Below are 23,417 nucleotides of genomic sequence, written 5' to 3'. Positions count from 1 at the left end.
TTTGGGGTGGGAACAATGGGGACCCCCCTAATCTCAGCTCTTTTTGGGGTGGGAACAATGGGGACCCCCCTAATCTCAGTTCTTTTTGGGGTGGGAACAATGGGGACCCCCCCTAATCCCGGCTCTTTTTGGGGTGGGAGTAGTGGGGACCCCCCAGACCCAGTCCCAACTTTTTGGGGTGGGAACAATGGGGACCCCCCCTAATCTCGTCTCTTTTTGGGGTGGGAACAGTGGGGAACCCCCCCAAGACCCAGTCCCAGCTCTTTTTGGGGTGGGAACAATGGGAACCCCCCTAATCCCAGCTCCTTTAGGGTCAGGAGCAGCAGGAACCCCCCAGTCTCAGTCCCATCTCTTTTTGGGGTGGGAGCAGCAAGAACCCCCCAAAACCCAATCCCAGCTCTTTTAGGGTTGGAAACAGTGAGAACCCCTCTAATCCCGGCTCTTTTTGGGGTGACAGCAGCAGGAACACCCCTCTATTCTCTGATCTTTTAAGGGCAGAAGTGGGGACCCCACTCCGGTCCCGGCTCTTTTAGGGGTGGGAACAATGGGGACCCCCCCTAATCTCAGCTCTTTTTGGGGTGGGAACAATGGGGACCCCCCAGACCCAGTCCCAGCTCTTTTTGGGGTGGGAACAATGCGGACCCCCCCTAATCTCGTCTCTTTTTGGGGTGGGAGCAGTGGGGACCCCCCAGACCCGATCCCAGCTCTTTTTGGGGTGACAGCAGCAGGGACCCCCCTCTATTCTCTCATCTTTTTAAGGGCAGCAGAAGTGGGGACCCCACTCTGGTCCCAGCTCTTTTAGGGGTGGGGACAAGTTCATCCTTTTTGGGGGGCACATCTGGGGGGCTTCGGAGCCCCCAGACCCTCCGTCACCCCCATTCCCTCCCTGGAGTGACATTTATCGATCCCCAGATGCCCCAGGATGGGGAGGACAGCCCCAAACTCACCCATTTTTACCCCAAAACCGAGCCCCCCCGACACGGGGAGGGTTTTGGGGTGCAGGAGGAGGCCCCCAAAGCGGGGATAAAGCAACCAGAATTCTGTTTATTGATCACTTCAATCCCTGCCTCCCGCCGGATCTGCCGGGACCGACACCGGAGGAGAAAAATGGTAAAAAATAACCCAAAAGAAACGCAAATAAATTAAATTCCCAACGAGTCCCACGGACCCAGGCCAGAGGCGCCTGCCTACGGTACTTGGAAAAAAAATCGAATAAAAAGGGGGAGTAAAAATGAGAAAAGGTCCAAAAAAAAAAAAAACAAAAAAAATTGAAGTACAAAAGAAAATAAAATACAGATCCACGATCACGAGTGTCTGGGAAGCAACAGCAAGGGTGGAGGAAGCAGAGTGGGAGGAGGTGGGGGATGCCCGGGGGGAATTCCAGAATTCCAGAGGGGGCGAGGAGAGGGAGCTCGGCAGATTTGGGGGGACCCCCGAGGGGTCTGGCAGTGCTGGAGCCCCCGCCGCCCCCTCCTCGCTGGGTTTGTAACGGCTCCAATCAAGCGAAGAACCCGAAAATTCCAAGTCCAGAAATTCAATTTTTCCTGCCGTCCCAGGATGGAGAAAACGTTGATTTTTTTTTTTTTTCCAAATCTCCACGCCACGAGCAAAAAAAAAAATCACAAACCCTAAAAACACCGAGTCCGGGAAACCCCACAGCCATCCCGAGGTGGATTTTGTTTTTTGTTCTTCAGATTTCTTCCACGCTGCGAGCGAAAATCAAAAACCCTAAAAATGCCGAGTCTGGGAAACCCACCCCCACAAGCCATCCCAAAGTGGATTTTTAGAAATTTTTTTTTCTTTCTTCAGATTTCCTCCAGGCCGTGAGCGAAAATCCCAAACCCTAAAAGCGCCGAGTCGGGGAAAACCACCCCGCCGTCCCAAGGCGGATATTTTCAATTTAAATTTTTTTTTTTTGCTTTTTTCAGATCTCCTCCACGCTGTGAGCGAAAATCCCAAACCCTAAAAACGCCAAGTCCAGGAAAACCCCCCTGCCATCCCAAGGTGGATTTGTTTTGTTTTTTTTTTTTGTTCTTCAGATCTCCACGCCGTGAGCGAAAATCATGAAAATCCCAAACCCTAAAAACGCCGAGTCGGGTTGTCCCGAGGCGGATATTTTCAATTGAAATATCTTTTTTTTCACCTTTTTTCAGATTTCCTCCAGGCCGTGAGTGAAAATCACAAACCCTAAAAACGCCGAGTCAGGTCATCCCGAGGCAGATATTTTCAATTGAAATATCTTTTTTTTCGCTTTTTTTCACATCTCCTCCACGCCGTGAGCGAAAATCATGAAAATCCCAAACCCTAAAAACGCTGAGTCAGGTCATCCCAAGGCGGATATTATCAATTTAAATATTTTTTTTTTTCACCTTTTTTCAGATCTCCTCCACGCCGTGAGCGAAAATCCCAAACCCTAAAAACGCCGAGTCAGGTCATCCCAAGGCGGATATTTTCAATTGAAATATCTTTTTTTTCAGATCTCCTCCACGCCGTGAGCGAAAATCCCAAACCCTAAAAACGCCGAGTCAGGGAAAACCACCCCGCCGCCGTCCCGAGGCGGATATTTTCAATTGAAACATCTTTTTTTTCACCTTTTTTCAGATCTCCTCCACGCCGTGAGCGAAGATCATGACGAGCCCCGGCTCCAGCACCATGTCCTCGCCCATGTGCTGGTTCTCGCAGGCCATCACCACCACGGCCTGCTTGCCGGGGATGCGTTTGGCCACGTAGTTCTCGTAGTAGCGCCGGTTCATCTGGCGCGTCTCCAGCGTGGCCAGCCCCTGGGGCCAGTTGCGCTCGTGGGCGTTCTCGATCAGCTCGTTGGTGATGGACGCCGGGCAGCCGCTCTCCACCAGCGAGCGCTTGATCACCGCCTGCAGCACGGCGTCCGGCGTGGAGATCATGCCGCCCCAGCGCGTCACCCGCGCCGGCTGCAGGGAGTTCACCCACCTGGGGGACGGAGGGGTCAGGGGTGGGCTTTGGGGTGAAATCGTGAGATTGTGGGGGTTTGGGGTGGGGTTGTGGGGTTCACCCACCTGGGGGGGGACGGAGGGGTCAGGGGTGGGCTTTGGGGTGGGGTTGTGGGGGTTTGGGGTGAGATTGTGGGGGTTTGGGGTGGGGTTGTGGGGTTCACCCACCTGGGGGCACGGAGGGGTCAGGGGTGGGCTTTGGGGTGAAATCACGGGATTGTGGGGGTTTGGGGTGGGGTTGTGGGGGTTCGGGGTGGGATTGTGGGGGTTTGGGGTGGGGTTGTGGGGGTTCGGGGTGGGATTCTGGGGGTTTGGGGTGGGATTCTGGGGGTTTGGGGTGGGGTTGTGGGGGTTTGGGGTGGGGTTGTGGGGGTTTGGGGTGGGATTCTGGGGGTTTGGGGGGGGGGGTTGTGGGGGTTTGGGGTGGGATTCTAGGGTTCACCCACCTGGGGGCACGGAGGGGTCAGGGGTGGGCTTTGGGGTGAAATTGTGAGATTGTGGGGGTTTGGGGTGGGGTTGTGGGGTTCACCCACCTGGGGGGAGGATGGAGGGGTCAGGGGTGGGCTTTGGGGTGAAATCACGGGATTGTGAGGGTTTGGGGTGGGATTCTGGGGGTTTGGGGTGGGATTCTGGGGGTTTGGGATGGGATTCTGGGGGTTTGGGGTGGGGTTGTGGGGGTTTGGGGTGGGATTCTGGGGGTTTGGGATGGGATTCTGGGGGTTTGGGGTGGGGTTGTGGGGGTTTGGGGTGGGATTCTGGGGGTTTGGGGTGGGATTCTGGGGGTTTGGGATGGGATTCTGGGGGTTTGGGGTGGGGTTGTGGGGGTTTGGGGTGGGGTTGTGGGGTTCACCCACCTGGGGGGACGGAGGGGTCAGGGGTGGGCTTTGGGGTGAAATCGTGAGATTGTGGGGGTTTGGTGTGGGATTCTAGGGTTCACCCACCTGGGGGGACGGAGGGGTCAGGGGTGGGCTTTGGGGGGGGGGTTGTGGGGGTTTGGGGTGAGATTGTGGGGGTTTGGGGTGGGATTGTGGGGGTTTGGGGTGGGGTTGTGGGGGTTTGGGGTGAAATCATGAGATTGTGGGGGTTCACCCAGCTGGGAGGGCATAATGGGGTCAGGAATGGAGGTTTGGGGTGAAATCGTGGGGGTTCACCCAGATGGAGACACTCAGAGGGGTCAGGGATGGGGGTTTGGGGTGGGGTTGTGGGGGTTTGGGGTGGGATTCTGGGGTTCACCCAGATGGAGACACTCAGAGGGGTCAGGGATGGTTTTTTGGGGTGGGACTGTGGAATTGCTGAGGTTGGAAAAGACCTCCATGACCACTGAGTTCAACCTGAGACCAATCCCCACCAGAAAGGAACTGCAAATTCGCTACAAAAAATTGGAAATTCCTGCCAAAAACTAGAAATTTCCCCTAAAAAAAAGACAAATTCCCCCCAAAAACCCAAAAAAAAATCCCCAAAAATCTATACATTTCTGTCAAATAATTACACATTCCCCCAAAACCACATAAATGTCCCTCAAAAAAGGAAAAAAATTCCCTCAAAAAATTACAAACTTCCCTGAAAAGCTACATTAATTTCCCTCAAAAAATGACAGATTTGCCTCAAAAAGCTACGATTTTCCCTCAAAACCTACAGGTTTTCCCACAAAACCACAAATTTCCCTCAAAACGAACATTTTGCCACAAAACATACAAATTTCCCTTAAAAAACTACAAATTTATCTGAAAAAACTACAAATTCCGCCCAAAAACCTTTACATTTCCCTCAAAAAATGACAATTTTTCATCAGAAAATGATCAATTTCCCACAGAAAACAACAAAAATCCCTCAAAAACTACAAATTCTCCCTCAAAACTGACAAATTTCCCTCAAAAATCAACTAATTTCCTTAAAAAACTACACATTTCCCTCAATAAATGATGAATTTCCCTCAGAAAATGACAAATTTCCCTCAAAAAATGACGAATTTCCCTCAAAAAATGATGAATTTCCCTCAAAAAATTATGCATTTTCCTCTAAAAATGATGTATTTTCCTCAGAAAATGACGGATTTCCCTCAGAAAATGAGGAATTTCCCTCAGAAAATGACGGATTTCCCTCAGAAAATGAGGAATTTCCCTCAGAAAATGACGGATTTCCCTCAGAAAATGTCGAATTTCCCTCAAAAACGGAGCCTTTCCCTCCGCCCGCAGCTGCCCGCACTCACTCCAGGATCTCGTTGTACTCGATGGTCTCCTCCAGGTTCAGCAGGTTGGGGCTGACGCTGCGGATCGCCCTCATGTACGCCTTCAGCAGCTGGATGTCCCTCTTCTGCCAGGGCAGGGAAAAATGCCATTAAAAATGGAAAAAAAAACATTTTCCCCCCTTTTTTTGGGGGGGGTTTTGGTGTCCAAGCGCCAAAACCTGCCCCTTGTTTTTGCTCATTGTTTGCCTAAGAACTCAAACCTGTCCCTTGTTTTTTCCCTCTTATAAAAATTATAAATACAAAGTTTGAATTAAGACCTTAAATCAGGCAAAATCAGAACAATAAATAATAACTACTACCAGATTTAACTTACAGCCTTTAAATACAACAAATCTTTTAACAATATTAAAAATTTCTGCAGAGCTACTCTCAAACCATTGCTCCCTTCAGCACGTTTTTTTCCTGTTTTTTGGGGGATTTCTTTGGGATTTTTTTGTGATTTTAGGATTTCTGGAGTCCCCGGTGTTGCCCAACCAAACCCTGCAGAGCCACACTTAGCCCAGACATTCCCCTCAGCACATTTTTTCCTGGTTTTTTGGGATTTCTTGGGAATTTTGGGATTTCTGGAGTCCCTGGCATGGCCCAGCCCAATCCCACAGAGCCACACTCAGCCCATACCTTCCCCTCCACACATTTTCTCCTGTTTTTTTGGGATTTCTTTGGGATTTTTTTGTGATTTTAGGATTTCTGGAGTCCCCAGCGTGGCCCAGCCCAATCCCACAGAGCCACACTCAGCCCAGATATTCTCCTCAGCACATTTTCTCCTGGTTTTTTGGGATTTCTTTGGGATTTTTGGATTTCTGGAGTCCCTGGCATGGCCCAACCCATCCCCGCAGAGCCACACTCAGCCCAGATATTCTCCTCAGCACATTTTCTCCTGATTTTTTTGAGATTTCTTTGGGATTTTTTGTGATTTTAGGATTTCTGGAGTCCCTGGCATGGCCCAACCCAACCCCACAGAGTCACACTCAGCCCACACCTTCTCCTCCACACATTTTCTCTTGGTTTTTTGGGATTTTTTTGTGATTTTGGCATTTTGGCATGTCCCAACCCAACTCCACGGAGTCACACTCAGCTCAGTCACTTTTCCCCTCTATTTTTTGGGGGGTTTCAGTGCCCAACACCCCAAACCTGCCCCTGTAGCCCCACCCTGGTGCTGCTGGCCCACCTGCTCGGCCAGCTGGTGCTTGTGCTCGGCCGAGGTCTTCTCCAGCTCGGCGATCCTCGTCTGCTGCTGCTGCACCACCGAGCGCAGGTGCTTGATGCAGTTGTGGTTGGGCAGCTCGTCCTTGGGCATCTCCAGCCTGCCAGGAGCAGGAAAGAAAAGGTGGAGACACCAAATTTGGGGAATTTACACCAGAATCCAGAGCTTCTCCAGGTCCTGAGTGCCAGGCTGGGGGAGGATTTGGGGAATAAATGGGGATTTTTCTGCTTTGCCACCTTCCCGGGCAGTTCCAAAGCCTGACAGCTCTTTCCAGGAGGAAATTCCTGCTGATGTCCAAGCTGAACCTCTCCTGGAGGTGTCCATCCCATGTCCATCCCCATCCCATGTCCATCCCATCCCCATCTCATGTCCACCCCCATCCCATGTTCATCCTCATCCTGTGTCCATCCCATGCCCATCCCCATCCCATCTCCATCCAATGTCCATCTCCATGCCCATGTTCATCCCAGGACAGCCCCAGTGCCCATCCCAGTGCCATCCCGTGTCCATCCCCATCCCATGTCCATCCCATCCCCATCCCATGTCCATCCCCATCCTATGTCCATCCCCATCCCGTGTCCATCCCACAACCATCGCTATCCTGTCTCCTTCCCCGTCCCGTGTCCTTCCCTATCCTGTGTCCATCCCCATCCCACATCCATCCCATCTCCATCCCAAGTCTATCCCCATCTCATAATCACCCCACGTCCATTCCCATCCTGTGTCCATCCCACGCCCATCCCCAATCTCGTGTCCATCCGCATCCCGTGTCCATCCCCATCCCGTGTCCATCCCTATCCCATGTCCATCCCCATTCTGTGTCCATCCCAAACCCGTGTCCATCCCTATCCTGTGTCCATCCCCATCCCATGTCCATCCCATGCCCATCCCCATTCCGTGTCCATCCCATGTCCACCCCCACCCCGTGTCCATCCGATGCCCATCCCCATCCCAAACCCGTGTCCATCCCCATCCAATGTCCATCCCATGCCCATCCCCACAACCATCCCTATCCCATGTCCATCCCCATCCTGTGTCCATCCCACGTCCATTCTCATCCCGTGTCCATCCCCATCCCATGTCCATCTCATGCCCATCCTCATTCCATGCCCATCCCCACCCCGTGTCCATCCCATGCCCATCCCCACGTCCATCCCCACCCCCTGTCCATCCCACGTCCACCCCCACCCCGTGTCCATCCCATGCCCATCCCCAGCCCCCGTCCATCCCACGTCCACCCCCACCCCGTGTCCATCCCATGCCCATCCCCACGCCCGTGCCCGCCCCGTGCCCGCCCTGACCCGCATCCCTGCTCGCAGGTGACCGGGCGCTTGGGGTTGTGCTCGCAGTCGTTGAGGTGGGCCATGAGGTTGTCGAGGCGCACGATGGCCGTGCAGCCGAAGACGGCGTTGTCGCAGGTGATCTGCAGCTTGGAGAGCATGTTCCGCATGATGCGCGGCACCGGGCGCAGGTGGGCCACCGTCACCACGCTGCGGTCCACGGGGCACGTCTGCTGCTGCGAGAACCACTGCGTGATGCAGGCATTGCAGAAGGCGTGCTCGCAGTGCGGCGCCTGCGGGGAACGACGCGGCGTCACGCGTGGCACGGCCGGGGTGGGGAACCTCCCAGGGCATCGAGGCCGGGATGGAGGAACCTCCCGGGGCATCGAGGCCGGGATGGAGGAACCTCCCAGGGCAGCGAGGATGGGATGGAGGAACCACCCAGGGCATCAAGGCTGGGATGGAGGAACCTCCCGGGGCATCGAGGATGGGATGGAGGAACTGCCCGGGGCATCAAGGCCAGGATGGAGGAACCTCCCTGGGCATCGAGGATGGGATGGAGGAACTGCCCGGGGCATTGAGGATGGGATGGAGGAACCTCCCGGGGCATCGAGGATGGGATGGAGGAACCTCCCGGGGCATCGAGGCTGGGATGGAGGAACCTCCCGGGGCATCGAGGCTGGGATGGAGAAACCTCCCAGGGCATCGAGGATGGGATGGAGGAACCTCCTGAGGCATCGAGGATGGGATGGAGGAACCTCCCGGGGCATCGAGGACAGGCTGGGACCAATCCCCAGGTGAGCCCCGAGTGCCACCTTGGGTCCTTCAGTCATGGGATCAATCACGGGATCCATTGTGGAAGGTCTGAGATTGGGGAAACCTCCCAGGGCATCAAGACCAGGTTGAGACGGATCCCCAGGAGGGCCCCGAGTGCCACCTCGGCTTCTCCAGTCATGGGATCAATCATGGGATCAATCATGGGATCAATCAATCCTGATCCCCAGGAGGGCCCCGAGCGCCACCTCGGCTCCTCCAGTCATGGGATCAATCATGGGATCAATCATGGGATCAATCAATCCTGATCCCCAGGAGAGCCCCGAGCGCCACCTCCCCTCCCTCGCCAGGATGGGGGTCCCTCCCCTGTGACCCCTCCCCTGTGACCCCTCACCTGTGACCCCTCACCTGTGCTGACCCCTCACCTGTGACCCCTCACCTGTGACCCCTCCCCTGTGACCCCTCACCTGTGCTGACCCCTCCCCTGTGACCCCTCACCTGTGACCCCTCCCCTGTGACCCCTCACCTGTGACCCCTCACCTGTGCTGACCCCTCACCTGTGCTGACCCCTCACCTGTGACCCCCCCTCCCAATCCCACCCCGCTGCCCTCACCTGTGCCCAGGTGCCTGTACCTGCACCCCTCCCGGTGCCACCCCCGCGGTGCCCGGGTGCCCGTACCTGCACCGGCTCCTGCAGGACCCCGCTGCCCTCACCTGTGCCCAGGTGCCCGTACCTGCACCGGCTCCTGCAGGACCCCGCTGCCCTCACCTGTGCCCAGGTGCCCGTACCTGCACCGGCTCCTCCAGGACCCCGCTGCCCTCACCTGTGCCCAGGTGCCCGTACCTGCACCGCTGCCCCCAGCCCCACCCCTGCCCTCACCTGTGCCCAGGTGCCCGTACCTGCACCAGCTCCTCCAGGACCCCGCTGCCCTCACCTGTGCCCAGGTGCCCGTACCTGCACCGGCTCCTGCAGGACCCCGCTGCCCTCACCTGTGCCCGGGTGCCCGTACCTGCACCCCTCCCGGTGCCACCCCCGCGGTGCCCGGGTGCCCGTACCTGCACCGGCTCCTGCAGGACCCTGCTGCCCTCACCTGTGCCCAGGTGCCCGTACCTGCACCGGCTCCTGCAGGACCCCGCTGCCCTCACCTGTGCCCGGGTGCCCGTACCTGCACCCCTCCCGGTGCCCTCCCTCACCTGTGCCCAGGTGCCCGTACCTGCACCGCTGCCCCCAGCCCCACCTCGGTGCCCTCCCTCACCTGTGCCCAGGTGCCCGTACCTGCACCGGCTCCTCCAGGACCCCGCTGCAGATGGGGCAGATCAGGTCCTCGTCCACGTCCCCCTGGAATCGCGCCACATCGTACCCCATCGCTGTCACCGGGAGCCTGCGGGGGCACGGAGTGGGCACCGGGGGGGCACCGGGGGGCCCGGGAGGGCACCGGGAGGGACGGGAGGGCACCAGGGGGGACGGGATGGGCACTGGGAGGGATGGGATGGGCACCGGGAGGGAAGGGATGGGAACGGCAGCAAGCACCAGGAGGGAAGGGAGGGCACGGAGTGGGCACCGGGAGTGCTGGGATGGGCACCAGGGGACGGGATGGGCACCGGGAGTGTGGGGATGGGCACTGGGAGGGATGGGATGGGCACCGGGAGGGACGGGATGGGCACCAGGGGACGGGAGGGCACCGGGAGTGTGGGGATGGGCACCGGGAGTGCCAGGACAGAGCACGGACTGGGCACCGGGAGGGAAGAGAGGGCACAGCAATGGGCACCAGGAGTGCCAGGATAGGGCACGGCAGTGGGCACCGGGAGGGACGGGAGAGCTCCGGGATGGGCACGGCAGCGGGCACCGGGAGTGCCAGGACAGGGAACGGCAGCGGGCACCGGGAGGGAAGGGCAGGAACGGCAGTGGGCACCGGGATGGGCACGGCAGTGGGCACTGGGAGGGAAGGGCAGGAACGGCAGCGGGCACCGGGAGGGACGGGATGGGCACCGGGATGGGCACGGCAGCGGGCTCAGGGCAAACCCGCTCCTCCTGGAGCTCCCGTGGGCCTGAGATGGGGAATTTGGGTCTTTTGGGGGGAATTTGGGTCTTTTTGGGGGAATTTGGGTCATTTTGGGGGAATTTGGGTCATTTTGGGGGAATTTGGGTCTTTTTGGGGGAATTTGGGTCTTTTTGGGGGGAATTTGGGTCTTTTTGGGGGGAATTTGGGTCTTTTTGGGGGGAATTTGGGTCATTTTGGGGGGAATTTGGGTCTTTTTTTGGGGAATTTGGGATTTCTCAGAGGAATTTGGGTCCTTTTTTGGGGAATTTGGGATTTCCCAGAGGAATTTGGGTCCTTTTGGGTGGAATTTGGGATTTCCCAGAGGAATTTGGGTCCTTTTGGGGGGAATTTGGGTCATTTTGGGGGGAATTTGGGTCTTTTTTTGGGGAATTTGGGATTTCTCAGAGGAATTTGGGTCCTTTTTTGGGGAACTTGGGATTTCCCAGAGGAATTTGGGTCATTTTGGGGGGAATTTGGGTCTTTTTTTGGGGAATTTGGGATTTCCCAGAGGAATTTGGGTCCTTTTTTGGGGAATTTGGGATTTCCCAGAGGAATTTGGGTCATTTTGGGGGGAATTTGGGTCTTTTTTTGGGGAATTTGGGATTTCCCAGAGGAATTTGGGTCCTTTTTTGGGGAATTTGGGATTTCCCAGAGCCATTCCCGGGATTGGGATCTGCCGGGGTTTGAAGGTCGAGGTGCTGCAGGGAAAAGATTCTGCAGAGCCACGCTCAGCCCACACCTTCCCTCAGCACTTCTTTCCTGCTTTTTTGGGATTTCTTTGGGATTTTTCTGGAATTTCTTTGGGATTTTGGGATTTCTGGAGTCCCTGGCATGGCCCAGCCCAATCCCACAGAGCCACGCTCAGCCCACACCTTCCCTCAGCACTTCTTTCCTGCTTTTTTGGGATTTCTTTGGGATTTTTTGGGATTTTTCTGGAATTTCTTTGGGATTTTTGGGATTTCTGGAGTCCCTGGCATGGCCCAGCCCAATCCCACAGAGCCACACTCAGCCCACACCTTCCCTCAGCACTTCTTTCCTGCTTTTTTGGGATTTCTTTGGGATTTTTTGGGGATTTTGGGATTTCTGGAGTCCCCAGCGTGGCCCAACCAAACCCTGCAGAGCCACACTCAGCCCAGACATTCCCTCAGCACATTTTTTCCTGTTTTTTTGGGATTTCTTTGGGATTTTTTGGAATTTCTGGAGTCCCCATTGTGGCTCACCCAATCCCTGCAGAGCCACACCTTCCCCCCGCACATTTTTTCCAAGTTTTTGGGGATTTTTTTCCCTTTTTTGGGGGATTTTGGGATTTTTGGGAACCCTGGCATGGCCCAGGCCAATCCCACAGAGCCACACTCAGCCCAGACATTCCCCTCAGAACATTTTTCCTGTTTTTTGGGGAATTTCATTGAGATTTTTTGGGGTTTTTTGGGATTTCTCTGGAATTTCTTTGGGATTTTTGGGATTTCTGGGGTCCCTGGCATGGCCCAGCCCAACCCCACAGAGCCACACTCAACCCACACCTTCCCTCAGCACGTTTTTCCTGGTTTTTTTGGATTTCTTTGGGACTTTTTTGGGATTTTTGGGATTTCTGGAGCCCCCGGCGTGGCCCCAGGGAGGGACTTTGTCTCCTCCCGTCCCCAGCTCCAGGTGCCAGATCCTTTATTCCCAAAAAAGCAAAAAAACTGGGAAAATCTTTGATAAGAGCCAACAGCTGCAGGGTCAGGGCCGATCCCACAGCCGGGAATGGCCCCAAATCCATCCCCAGAATTCCCTGGATTTCAGCTGTTCCCATGGCTCTGGAAAATTCCCTGGATTTCAGCTGTTCCCAGAACTTTGGAAAATTCCCTGGATTTCAGCTGTTCCCATGGCTCTGGAAAATTCCCTGGATTTCAGCTGTTCCAGAACTTTGGAAAATTCCCTGGATTTCAGCTGTTCCCATGGCTCTGGAAAATTCCCTGGATTTCCGGCTCACCCCAAAATTCTGGGATCACACCAGACTCATCCCAAAATTCTGTTTTTCCTTCACCTTTCACTTCTGAGCTTCCCAATCCCAACCAAATCCCAAATTCCATCCAAATTCCAACTACTCTTGAACCAAATTCCATCCGAATTCCCAGCTCGTCTCCAATTTCCCTGGGAATTTCTGGGAATTCCCAGCTCTTCTCCAATTTTCCTCCAAGGATTGAGAAAATTCCCATGGAAAAATGGAAGAATTGGAGGAATTCCCAAAAAAGGAAAAAGGAAAGGATTGGAAAAGGACAAAAGAAACAATTGAAGAAATTCCCAAGGAAAAAAGGAAGGATCGAAGGAATTCCCAAAAAAAGAAAAGGAAAGGATGGAAAAAGGAAAAAAGGAAAATGAAAAGGGAAGAATTGAAGGAATGTCCATGGAAAAATTGAAGGAGTTTCCATGGGAAAAGGAAGGATTGAAGGAATTTCCATGGAAAACCTGAAGGAATTCCCATGGATAAAGGAGGGATTGAAGGAATTCCCATGGAAAAAAAGGAAGGATTGAAGGAATTCCCCAAAAAGGAAAAGGAAAGGATGGAAAAAGGAAAAAAGAAAAAGGAAAAGGGAAGGATTGAAGGAATTCCCATGGAAAAAGGCAGGAATTCCCACGGGAAAAGGCAGGAATTCCCACGGAAAAGGCAGGAATTCCCATGGAAAGGCAGGAATTCCCATGGAAAGGCAGGAATTCCCCTGGAAAAGGCAGGAATTCCCATGGAAAAAGGCAGGAATTCCCACGGAAAGGCAGGAATTCCCATGGAAAGGCAGGAATTCCCATGGAAAGGCAGGAATTCCCATGGAAAGGCAGGAATTCCCATGGAAAGGCAGGAATTCCCATGGAAAGGCAGGAATTCCCTGGAAAAGGCAGGAATTCCCATGGAAAAGGCAGGAATTCCCTGGAAAAGGCAGGAATTCCCATGGAAAGGCAGGAATTCCCTGGAAAAGGCAGGAATTCCCTGGAAAAGGCAGGAATTCCCATGGAAAGGCAGGAATTCCCTGGAAAAGGCAGGAATTCCCATGGAAAGGCAGGAATTCCCATGGAAAAGGCAGGAATTCCCACGGAAAAGGCAGGAATTCCCTGGAAAAGGCAGGAATTCCCATGGAAAGGCAGGAATTCCCATGGAAAGGCAGGAATTCCCACTGAAAGGCAGGAATTCCCATGGAAAAGGCAGGAATTCCCATGGAAAGGCAGGAATTCCCTGGAAAAGGCAGGAATTCCCATGGAAAAGGCAGGAATTCCCTGGAAAAGGCAGGAATTCCCTGGAAAAGGCAGGAATTCCCATGGAAAGGCAGGAATTCCCACGGAAAGGCAGGAATTCCCATGGAAAGGCAGGAATTCCCATGGAAAAAGGCAGGAATTCCCTGGAAAAGGCAGGAATTCCCTGGAAAAGGCAGGAATTCCCATGGAAAGGCAGGAATTCCCATGGAAAGGCAGGAATTCCCACTGAAAGGCAGGAATTCCCATGGAAAAGGCAGGAATTCCCATGGAAAGGCAGGAATTCCCTGGAAAAGGCAGGAATTCCCATGGAAAGGCAGGAATTCCCATGGAAAAAGGCAGGAATTCCCATGGAAAGGCAGGAATTCCCATGGAAAAGGCAGGAATTCCCTGGAAAAGGCAGGAATTCCCTGGAAAAGGCAGGAATTCCCATGGAAAAAGGCAGGAATTCCCATGGAAAAGGCAGGAATTCCCATGGAAAAGGCAGGAATTCCCATGGAAAGGCAGGAATTCCCATGGAAAAGGCAGGAATTCCCTGGAAAAAGGCAGGAATTCCCACGGGAAAAGGCAGGAATTCCCATGGAAAGGCAGGAATTCCCATGGAAAAGGCAGGAATTCCATGGAAAAGGCAGGAATTCCCATGGAAAAAGGCAGGAATTCCCACGGAAAAGGCAGGAATTCCCATGGAAAGGCAGGAATTCCCATGGAAAGGCAGGAATTCCCATGGAAAAGGCAGGAATTCCCTGGAAAAGGCAGGAATTCCCATGGAAAGGCCGCTGGGGTTACCTCCCGTGGCAGAATCCCGGGAATGCCGCAGGGCTGCGCTGGCCTCGCTCTCTGCCGGGAATTTCTCCCAAAATTCTCCCATTTTTCCCTCTCGTCTCCCACAGGCGGCGCCGCGAGGTCCGGCAGGACGGATCTGATCCCAGGAAAGAGAAAAAAACGGGAAAAGTCACCTGGAAATCCCCGGAAAAAACACCCGGAAATGCCGGGGAAAGCCACCAGGAAATTCCAGGATAAACCACCTGGAATTTTCTGCATAAACCACCTGGAAATTCCTGGAAAAAACACCTGGAAATTCCTAGGAGAACCACCTGGAATTTCCTGGAAAAATCACCTGGAATTTCCTAGAAAAAACACCTGGAAATTCCTAGAAAAAACACCTGGAAATTCCTAGAAAAAACACCTGGAAATTCCTGGAAAAGCCACCTGGAAATTCCTGGAAAAATCACCTGGAATTTCCTGGAAAAATCACCTGGAATTTCCTGGAAAAAACACCTGGAATTTTGTGCATAAACCACCTGGAAATTCCTGGAAAAGCCACCTGGAAATTCCTGGAAAAGCCACCTGGAAAAATCACCTGGAATTTCCTGGAAAAATCACCTGGAATTTCCTGGAAAAGCCACCTGGAATTTCCTGGAAAAGCCACCTGGAAATTCCTGGAAAAGCCAATTCCCACCTGGAATTCCCAACGATGGGAAGAAATCCTGCCCTGCTCTGCTTTTTTTTTTGGGAATTTTGGGAATAACGGAGCCCCCAGCCAGGCTTGGACAGGGATCCACACTCAGAAATTTGGGAATTCCATTCCCAGTGGGATCCAAACTGAGAAATTTGGGAACTCCAGCCCAGTTCCCACTGGGATCCAAGCTCAGAAATTTGGGAATATTTTGGATTTTTCCCCAAATTTCCCTGGATTTTGTCCAAAATTTCCCTGGAGTCTTCCCCAAATTCTCTTGGATTGTTCCCCAGATTCTCTCCCCAAATTTTTCCATATTTTCCCCAAATTCTACTGGATTTTCCCCAGATTATTTTGGATTTTCCAAAAACGTCTCTGGATTCTCCCCCAAAATGTTTCTGGATTTTCCCCAAAATGTCTCTGGATTTCTCTCCAAATTTTTCTGGAGTCTTTCCCAAATTATTTGGGATTTCCCCCCAAAATTATTTTGGATTTTCCCCCAAATTCCTCTGGAGTTCCCCCAAATTTCTCAGGATTTTCTCCAAATTCTTTTGGATTTCCCCCAAAAATTCCTCTGGATTTTCACACAAGTTTTCCCATATTTTCCTCAAATTCTCCTGGATTTTCCCCACATTATTTCAGATTCCCCCCAAATTTCTCCATATTCTCCCCAAATTTTTCTGGATTTCCCCCCAAATTTTCTCTGAATTTATCCCCAAATTCTTTTGGATCTCCCCCCAAATTATTTGGGACTTTCCCCAAAATTTCTCTGGATTTCCCCCATATTCCTCTGATTTTTTCCCAAATTTCCCCCAAATTTCTCCATATTCTCCCCAAATTCTTTTGGATCGTTCCCCAAATTATTTCCGATTTCCCCCCAATTAATTTTGGATTTCTTCCCCAAATTTCCCTGAATTTCCCACCAAATCATTTTGGATTTTCCTCAAATTCCTCTGGATTTTCCCCAAAATTCCTCTGGATTTCTCCCCCAAATTCTTTTGGATTTTCCCCAAACATTCCTCGGGATTTTCCCCAGAATTTTCCCAAATTTCCCTGTATTCTCCCCAAATTCTTTTGGATTTTCCCCAAAAATTTATCTGGATTTTCCCCAAATTCTTTTCAATTTCCCCCGAAATTCCCCCGGCTTTTCCCGTTCCATTCCCGGTACCCGCTTCCCCCCCCCCCCGCGGCCTCTCCCGGTGCTACCGGGAGCCCCGAGCAGCGCCCCGGGGCCGCTCCGCCGCCGCTCCCACAGCGCACGTACCGCGGGGGGCGGGCCCGGCCCGCCCGGGGCCTCTCGGGGCCTCCCGGTGCCGCCCGGTGCCGCCCGGGGCTCAGCGGCGGCCGCGGCCTCCTCCCGGTGCCGCCGCCGCCGCGCCGGAAGTGCCGCCCTGGCCGGAAGTGCCGCCCTGGCCGGAAGTGCCGCCCTGGCCGGAAGTGCCGCCCTGGCCGGAAGTGCTGCCCTGGCCGGAAGTGCCGCCCTGGCGGGAACTCGGTGGTAAAGGCGGAGAATGAGGGAATGAGGGGGCGTGGTTTAGCCTCCTAGTCCCGCCTTTTCTCCATCGCTATTGGTTGGGCATGCTGCTCGTCAACCGCCTCCCCGCGCGCTGATTGGCTGCGGTGGAGGACTTCCGGGATCGCCCGCGGCGGCGGCGGCGGCGCCGGTCCCGGTGAGCGCGCGGCGGGCGGGGCGGGCGCCCCCTGGCGGCGGGACCGGAGGAAGGGAGCGCGTCCCGGTCCCGGTCCCGTTCCCGGTCCTGCTCCCGGCTCTGCTCCCGGTCCTGCTCCCGGCTCTGGTTCTGCTCCCGGTCCTGGTCCCGGTCCCGGTGGCCCCGGAGTGTCTCTCGTGGGTAGTCCCGATCCCGCGGTCCTGTCCCCGGTGTCCCGGCCGCCCTCGCGTGGCGGGACGGGAGGGAGCGCGGTCCCGGTTCCACTCCCGGTCCTGGTCCTGGTTCTGCTCCCGGTCCCGTTCCCGGTTCTGCTCCTGCTCCCGGTCCTGTTCCTGCTCCCGGTCCCGCTCCTGGTCCCGGTGTCCCCGGAGTGTCGCTCTTGGGTAGTCCCGTTCTTGTCCCCGGTGTCCCGGCCGCCCCCGCGTCCCCGCGGTCCGGTGGTCCCGATGCCCATCCGGGATGTTCCCGGTGTCCCTCCGGGATGTTCCCGGTCCCGGTGTCCCTCCGGGATGTTCCCGGTCCCGGTGCCCATCCGGGATGTTCCCGATGCCCATCCGGGATGTTCCCGGTGTCCCTCCGGGATGTTCCCGGTCCCGGTGCCCATCCGGGATGTTCCCGGTCCCGGTGTCCCTCCGGGATGTCCCCAAGCTCCACCCGCGATGTCCCGCCCGGCTCCCGCCGCTCCATCCCCGGGTCCCGGTGTCCCCAAGGTGCCACTCAGTGTCCCCAGGGTGATACTCAGTGTCCCCAAGGTGCCATTCCCTGTCCCCAGGGTGCCATTCCACGTCCCCAGGTGCCACCCCGTGTCCCCATGGGTCCCATCCATATCCCCGCTGTCCCCTCAGGTGCCACCCCGTGTCCCCAGGGTGCCACCCCGTGTCCCCAGGGTGCCATTTGGTGTCCCCAGGCTGCCACCCCGCATCCCCAAGGTGCCATTCTGTGTCCCCCAGGTGCCACTCGGTGTCCCCAAGGTGCCATTCCCTGTCCCTGCTGTCCCCAGGGTGCCACCCCGTGTCCCCAAGGTGCCACTCAGTGTCCCCAAGGTGACATGTGGTGTCCCCAGGGTGCCATTTGGTGTCCCCAAGGTGCCACCCCTGTCCCCAAGGTGCCATTTGGTGTCCCTGCTGTCCCCAGGGTGCCATTTGGTGTCCCCAAGGTGCCATTCCCTGTCCCCAAGGTGCCACCCCGTGTCCCCAGGGTGCCATTTGGTGTCCCTGCTGTCCCCAGGGTGCCACCCCGTGTCCCCAGGGTGCCATTTGGTGTCCCTGCTGTCCCCAGGGTGCCACCCCGTGTCCCCAGGGTGCCACCCCTGTCCCCGCCGGCCGCGCCGCCGCCATGAGCGCCGAGACGTTGGTCAAGGACGTCAAACCCGGCCTCAAGAACCTCAACCTCATCTTCATCGTGCTGGAGACCGGTCGGTGCCACCCCCGTGTGCCCCCCGTGCCCCGGGTCACCCCGATGTCCCCGGGTCACCCCGATGTCCCCAGGGTCACCCCGATGTCCCCGGGTGACCCCGATGTCCCTGGGTGCCCCCGATGTCCCTGGGTGCCCCCGATGTCCCCAGGGTCACCCCGATGTCTCCGGGTCACCCCAATGTCCCCAGGGTGCCCCCGATGTCCCCAGGGTCACCCCGATGTCCCCAGGGTGCCCCCGATGTCCCCAGGGTCACCCTGATGTCCCCAGGGTCACCCCGATGTCCCTGGGTGCCCCCGATGTCCCCGGGTCACCCCGATGTCCCCAGGGTCACCCTGATGTCCCCGGGTGACCCCGATGTCCCCAGGGTGCCCCCAATATCCCCAGGGTCACCCCGATGTCCCAGGGTCACCCCGATGTCCCCGGGTCACCCCAATGTCCCCAGGGTGCCCCCGATGTCCCTGGGATCACCCCGATGTCCCCAGGGTGCCCCCGATGTCCCTGGGTCACCCCGATGTCCCCGGGTCACCCCGATGTCCCTGGGGTCACCCCGATGTCCCCAGGGTGCCCCCGATGTCCCTGGGTCACCCCGATGTCCCCGGGTCACCCCAATATCCCCAGGGTCACCCCGATGTCCCCAGGGTCACCCCGATGTCCCTGGGTCACCCCGATATCCCCAGGGTCACCCCAATGTCCCCTCGCTGTCCCCCCCAGGCCGGGTGACCAAGACCAAGGACGGCCACGAGGTTCGGACGTGCAAAGTGGCCGACAAGACCGGCAGCATCAACATCTCCGTGTGGGACGACGTGGGCAACCTCATCCAGCCCGGGGACATCATCCGCCTCACCAAGGGGTACTGGGGACCTCTGGGGACACTTGGGGACACTTGGGGACACTTGGGGACACTTGGGGACACTTGGGGACCCCACTGTGACCCCCAAACCCTCCTCATCCTCAGCTACGCCTCCGTCTTCAAGGGCTGCCTGACGCTCTACACCGGCCGCGGCGGCGACCTGCAGAAGATCGGCGAGTGAGGAGCAGCCTGGGGGGTTTTTTGGGGGGTTTTTGGGGGGTTTTTGGGGTGCCAGGGGGGTTCTGGCACCGGGGGCACCCCAAAAAGCCGCGCTGCGCCCGCAGGTTCTGCATGGTTTACTCCGAGGTGCCCAACTTCAGCGAGCCCAACCCCGAGTACGCGGCGCAGCAGGCGCAGGGCAAGGGGGTGAGTGTGGGGGGCACGGGGGGTGCCCGGGGGGTCTCAGCTGAGATTGGCACGAATCTGAGGGGATTTGCACCGAATCCCCCCGGGTTGACCCCAAATTCCTAAAAAATTACATCAAATTCCAAAAAAATTACATCAAATTCCAAAAAAATTACATCAAATTCCAAAAAATTTACATCAAATTCCAAAAAATTTACATCAAATTCCAAAAAAATTACCCCAAATCCTCATGGATTTGCACCGAATCCCCCCGGGTTGACCCCAAATTCCTAAAAATTTACATCAAATTCCAAAAAATTGACCCCAAATCCTCATGGATTTGCACCGAATCCCCATGGATTAACCCCAAATTCCAAAAAATTTACATCAAATTCCAAAAAATTGACCCCAAATCCTCATGGATTTGCACCGAATCCCCCCGGGTTGACCCCAAATTCCAAAAAAATCACATCAAATTCCAAAAAAATTACATCAAATTCCAAAAAAATTACATCAAATTCCAAAAAATTTACCCTAAATCCTCATGGATTTGCACCGAATCCCCCCGGGTTGACCCCAAATTCCAAAAAATTTACCCCAAATCCTCATGGATTTGCACCGAATCCCCCCGGGTTGACCCCAAATTCCAAAAGATTTACATCAAATTCCAAAAAAATTACCCCAAATCCTCATGGATTTGCACCGAATCCCCATGGATTAACCCCAAATTCCAAAAAATTTACATCAAATTCCAAAAAATTGACCCTAAATCCTCATGGATTTGCACCGAATCCCCCTGGATTGACCCCAAATTCCAAAAAATTTACATCAAATTCCAAAAAATTTACATCAAATTCCAAAAAAATTACATCAAATCCTCATGGATTTGCACCGAATCCCCCCGGGTTGACCCCAAATTCCAAAAAAATCACATCAAATTCCAAAAAAATTACATCAAATTCCAAAAAATTTACATCAAATTCCAAAAAAATTACATCAACTTCCAAAAAATTGACCCCAAATCCTCATGGATTTGCACTGAATCCCACAAATTCCCATCAAATTTCACAAATTTACCCTAAATCTCCACAAATTTACATCAAATTTGCACAAATTTACATCAAATCCCCACAAATTTCCCCAAACCCCCCAAATCCCCCCCAAATTTGCCCCAAATCCCCCAAAATTTGCCCCAAACCCCCTGAAATTCCCCCAAAATCCCCCCTAACATCCCCAAAATCCCCTCAATTCCCCTTGAACTTCCCCCAAATTCCCCTAAACTACCAAATTCTCCCCAAAATTTGCCCCAAACTCCCTCAGATTTCCACCACATCCCCTCAAATTTCCCCCAAATCCCCCGAAATTTCCCCCAAATTTTCCCCAAATCCCCCAAATTTCTCTTAAATCCCCACCAGATCCCAAGCTTCCCCCAAATCCCCCAAAATTTGCCCCAAACCCCCTCAAATTTCCCCTAAATCCCCCCTAATTTTCCCAAAATCCCCTCAATTCCCATTTAATTTCTGCCAAATTCCCCCCAAACCCCCCTAAACCCCCCAAATTCTCCCCAAAATTTGCCCCAAATCCCCCCAAAATTTGCCCCAAACCCGCCAAATCCCCTCAAAATTTACCCCAAATCCCCCCAAAATTTGCCCCAAACTCCCTCAAATTTCCCCAAAATCCCCCCAAAAACTTCCCCAAAATCCCCTCAATTCCCCTTGAACTTCCCCAAACCCCCCCAAACCCCCCTAAATACCCCCATAATTTGCCCCAAATCCCCCCAAAATTTGCACCAAGCCCCCCAAATCCCCCCAAAATTTGCCCCAAATCCCCCCAAAATTTGCCCCAAACCCGCCCAAATTTGCCCCGAACTCCCCCAAATCCCCCCAAAATTTGCCCCAAACTCCCTCCAATTTCCCCAAAATCCTCCCTAACTTCCCCAAAATCCCTTCAATTCCCCTTGAACTTCCCCAAACCCCCCCAAACCCCCCTAAATCCCCCAAATTCCCCCAAAATTTGCCCCAAACTCCCCCAAATCCCCCCAAAATTTGCCCCAAACTCCCTCAAATTTCCCCCAAATCCCCCCCAAACCCCCCCAAACCCCCCAATCCCCCCCAATCCCCCCCAAACCCCCCAAATCTCCCAAATCCCCCCAAACCCCCCAGACCCCCCAGACCCCCCCCAAATTCCCCAATCCCCCCCAATCCCCCCAAATCCCCACAAATCCCCCAATCCCCCCAAACCCCCAAATCCCCCAAATCCCCCCAAACCCCCCAATACCCCAAACCCCCCAAATCCCCCCAAACCCCCCAAATCCCCCCAATCCCCCCCAATCCCCCCAATACCCCAAACCCCCCAATACCCCAAACCCCCCAATCCCCCCCAAACCCCCCAATCCCCCAAATCCCCCAAATCCCCCCAATCCCCCCAATCCCCCCAGACCCCCCAAACCCCCCAAACCCCCCAGACCCCCCAATCCCCCCAAACCCCCCAATCCCCCCAAATCCCCCCCAATCCCCCCAAATTCCCCCCAATCCCCCCAATCCCCCCAATCCCCCCAAACCCCCCCAATCCCCCCAATCCCCCCAATCCCCCCAAATTCCCCAAACCCCTCGGTGACACTCGGGCTCTCCCTCCCCTCCCCAGGCCCCTCCCGAGAGTTCGGCCCCGGCAGCTCCGCCGCCCCCCCCGGGCCCCCCCGCCGCCTGCCCAGGTCGGTACCGCCCCCGAACCCCCCGGTAACCCCCGGTACCCCCCGCCCCCCTCACCTCCCGGTTCCCCGCAGCCCCCGAGAGCCAGAACGGGAACGGGCTGAGCCCGGGGGTCCCCCCCGCGCACCCCCCGAGCGGCCGCATCACCCGCAGCCAGCCCGGCCCCGTCAGCAACGGCAAAGAGACGCGGCGGAGCGGCAAGAGATAACGGGGACCCCCCCGGTACCCCCCCCGGTACCGCCCCGGTACCGCCAGCACCGGGGGGGGGGTCCCGGTTCCCCGAGCCCGCAGTGGGGAGGGGGTGCCCGGTGTCCCCCCCGCCCCACCGGGGCCGGCCCGGAGCCCCCCCTCCGTTGCTCGGGGGTCCCCCCCGGCCGAGGAACCCCCCCCGGTACCCCCCGGTACTCCCCCGGTACCGCCACCAACCGGGAGGTCCCGGTTCCACGAGCCTGCAACGGGGAGGGGGTTCCCGGTGTCCTCCCCGCCCCACCGGACCCCCCCCCTCCGGTGCTCGGGGGTCCCGGGGGGGTCCCTCCGCGCAGCCCCGGCCGCGGAACCCCCCCCGGAGCCCCCCGGTACCCCCCCGGAGCCCCCCGGTACTCCCCCGGTACCGCCAGCTACCGGGGGGTCCCGGTTCCCCGAGCCCGCAGCGGGGAGGGGGTGCCCGGTGTCCTCCCCGCCCCGGACCCCCCCTCCGGTGCTCGGGGGTCCCGGTGTCCCCCCCGCCCCGGACCCCCCTCCGGTGCTCGGGGGTCCCGGGGTCCGTTCGGTGCCCCCGCTCTCGGTGGGGAGGGGTTAATAAAGAACCGGGCTCTGCCCCGCCTCAGCCGCTCTCCGGACCCTCCCCGCGGCCCCTCCCGGTACCGGCGCCGCCCGGGAGCGGCTCCGGTGTGACCCTTGGCCCCCCCCGGGTCGGGCGCGACGGGCGCGGGGACAGCGCGGGGACGGCCGGGGCCGCGTCGCCGTGGGCTCAGGTGGGCACGGGTGGGCACGGGTGGGCACGGGTGGGCACCGGACGGGTCCCGGGGGCGCGGGGGGTGCCAGCGCCGCCCCCACGGCGGTCCCGCGGGTGGGGCGGGGGGAACACCGGGCGCAGCCGGGTGGGCTCCGGGGAGGTTGGGGACACGCGTGGGGCACCGGGTGGCACCGCGGGTGGCACCGCGGGCGGCGGCGGCTCCCGTGATCTTCCCCCGGTGCCGCGGCGTGGCCGCACGTGGAGCGGGGGGGGCGGTG

General features: G+C 56.4%; 2 protein-coding genes across 9 annotated transcripts; one reads left to right on the top strand and one right to left on the bottom strand.

Annotated features, from left to right (window-relative positions):
* Positions 1 to 1,024: 1,024 nt before the first annotated feature.
* On the bottom strand, positions 1,025 to 16,508 carry RNF41 (ring finger protein 41). Of its 5 annotated transcripts, none has more exons than XM_077788631.2 (7): positions 16,460 to 16,508; positions 14,526 to 14,658; positions 9,752 to 9,857; positions 7,723 to 7,994; positions 6,386 to 6,521; positions 5,179 to 5,282; positions 1,025 to 2,949 (listed from the first exon to the last, which is right to left on the bottom strand). In XM_077788631.2, the coding sequence occupies exons 3-7, from the start codon at positions 9,839 to 9,841 to the stop codon at positions 2,598 to 2,600; spliced, it is 954 nt and encodes a 317-aa protein (XP_077644757.1). In that variant the 5' UTR covers positions 9,842 to 9,857; positions 14,526 to 14,658; positions 16,460 to 16,508; the 3' UTR covers positions 1,025 to 2,597. The 5 variants fall into 5 exon arrangements, with proteins under 5 accessions (XP_077644757.1, XP_085419105.1, XP_085419104.1 ...); XM_085562979.1 differs by lacking the exon at positions 16,460 to 16,508 and having other exon boundaries at positions 1,025 to 2,511; positions 2,592 to 2,949; positions 14,526 to 14,652; XM_085562978.1 differs by lacking the exons at positions 9,752 to 9,857; positions 14,526 to 14,658; positions 16,460 to 16,508 and adding an exon at positions 8,076 to 8,810 and having other exon boundaries at positions 1,025 to 2,511; positions 2,592 to 2,949; positions 7,723 to 8,043.
* A 268-nt stretch (positions 16,509 to 16,776) lies between these two features.
* On the top strand, positions 16,777 to 23,010 carry NABP2 (nucleic acid binding protein 2). Of its 4 annotated transcripts, XM_085563007.1 has the most exons (8): positions 16,910 to 17,041; positions 17,951 to 17,968; positions 18,184 to 18,279; positions 18,993 to 19,131; positions 19,237 to 19,308; positions 19,416 to 19,497; positions 22,120 to 22,186; positions 22,259 to 23,010. In XM_085563007.1, exons 3-8 carry the CDS (start codon positions 18,201 to 18,203, stop codon positions 22,390 to 22,392), a joined length of 573 nt encoding a protein of 190 aa, XP_085419133.1. In that variant the 5' UTR covers positions 16,910 to 17,041; positions 17,951 to 17,968; positions 18,184 to 18,200; the 3' UTR covers positions 22,393 to 23,010. The 4 variants fall into 4 exon arrangements, with proteins under 4 accessions (XP_085419131.1, XP_085419134.1, XP_085419132.1 ...); XM_085563005.1 differs by lacking the exons at positions 16,910 to 17,041; positions 17,951 to 17,968 and adding an exon at positions 16,777 to 16,865 and having other exon boundaries at positions 18,144 to 18,279; XM_085563008.1 differs by lacking the exon at positions 17,951 to 17,968 and having other exon boundaries at positions 16,829 to 17,041; positions 18,144 to 18,279.
* The last annotated feature ends 407 nt before the right edge of the window (positions 23,011 to 23,417 follow it).

The sequence above is a fragment of the Lonchura striata genome, chromosome 29, assembly GCF_050655825.1.
Source record: "Lonchura striata isolate lonStrDom1 chromosome 29, ASM5065582v1, whole genome shotgun sequence".
NCBI lineage: Eukaryota > Metazoa > Chordata > Aves > Passeriformes > Estrildidae > Lonchura > Lonchura striata.
This window is presented reverse-complemented; position numbering and strand designations above follow the sequence as displayed.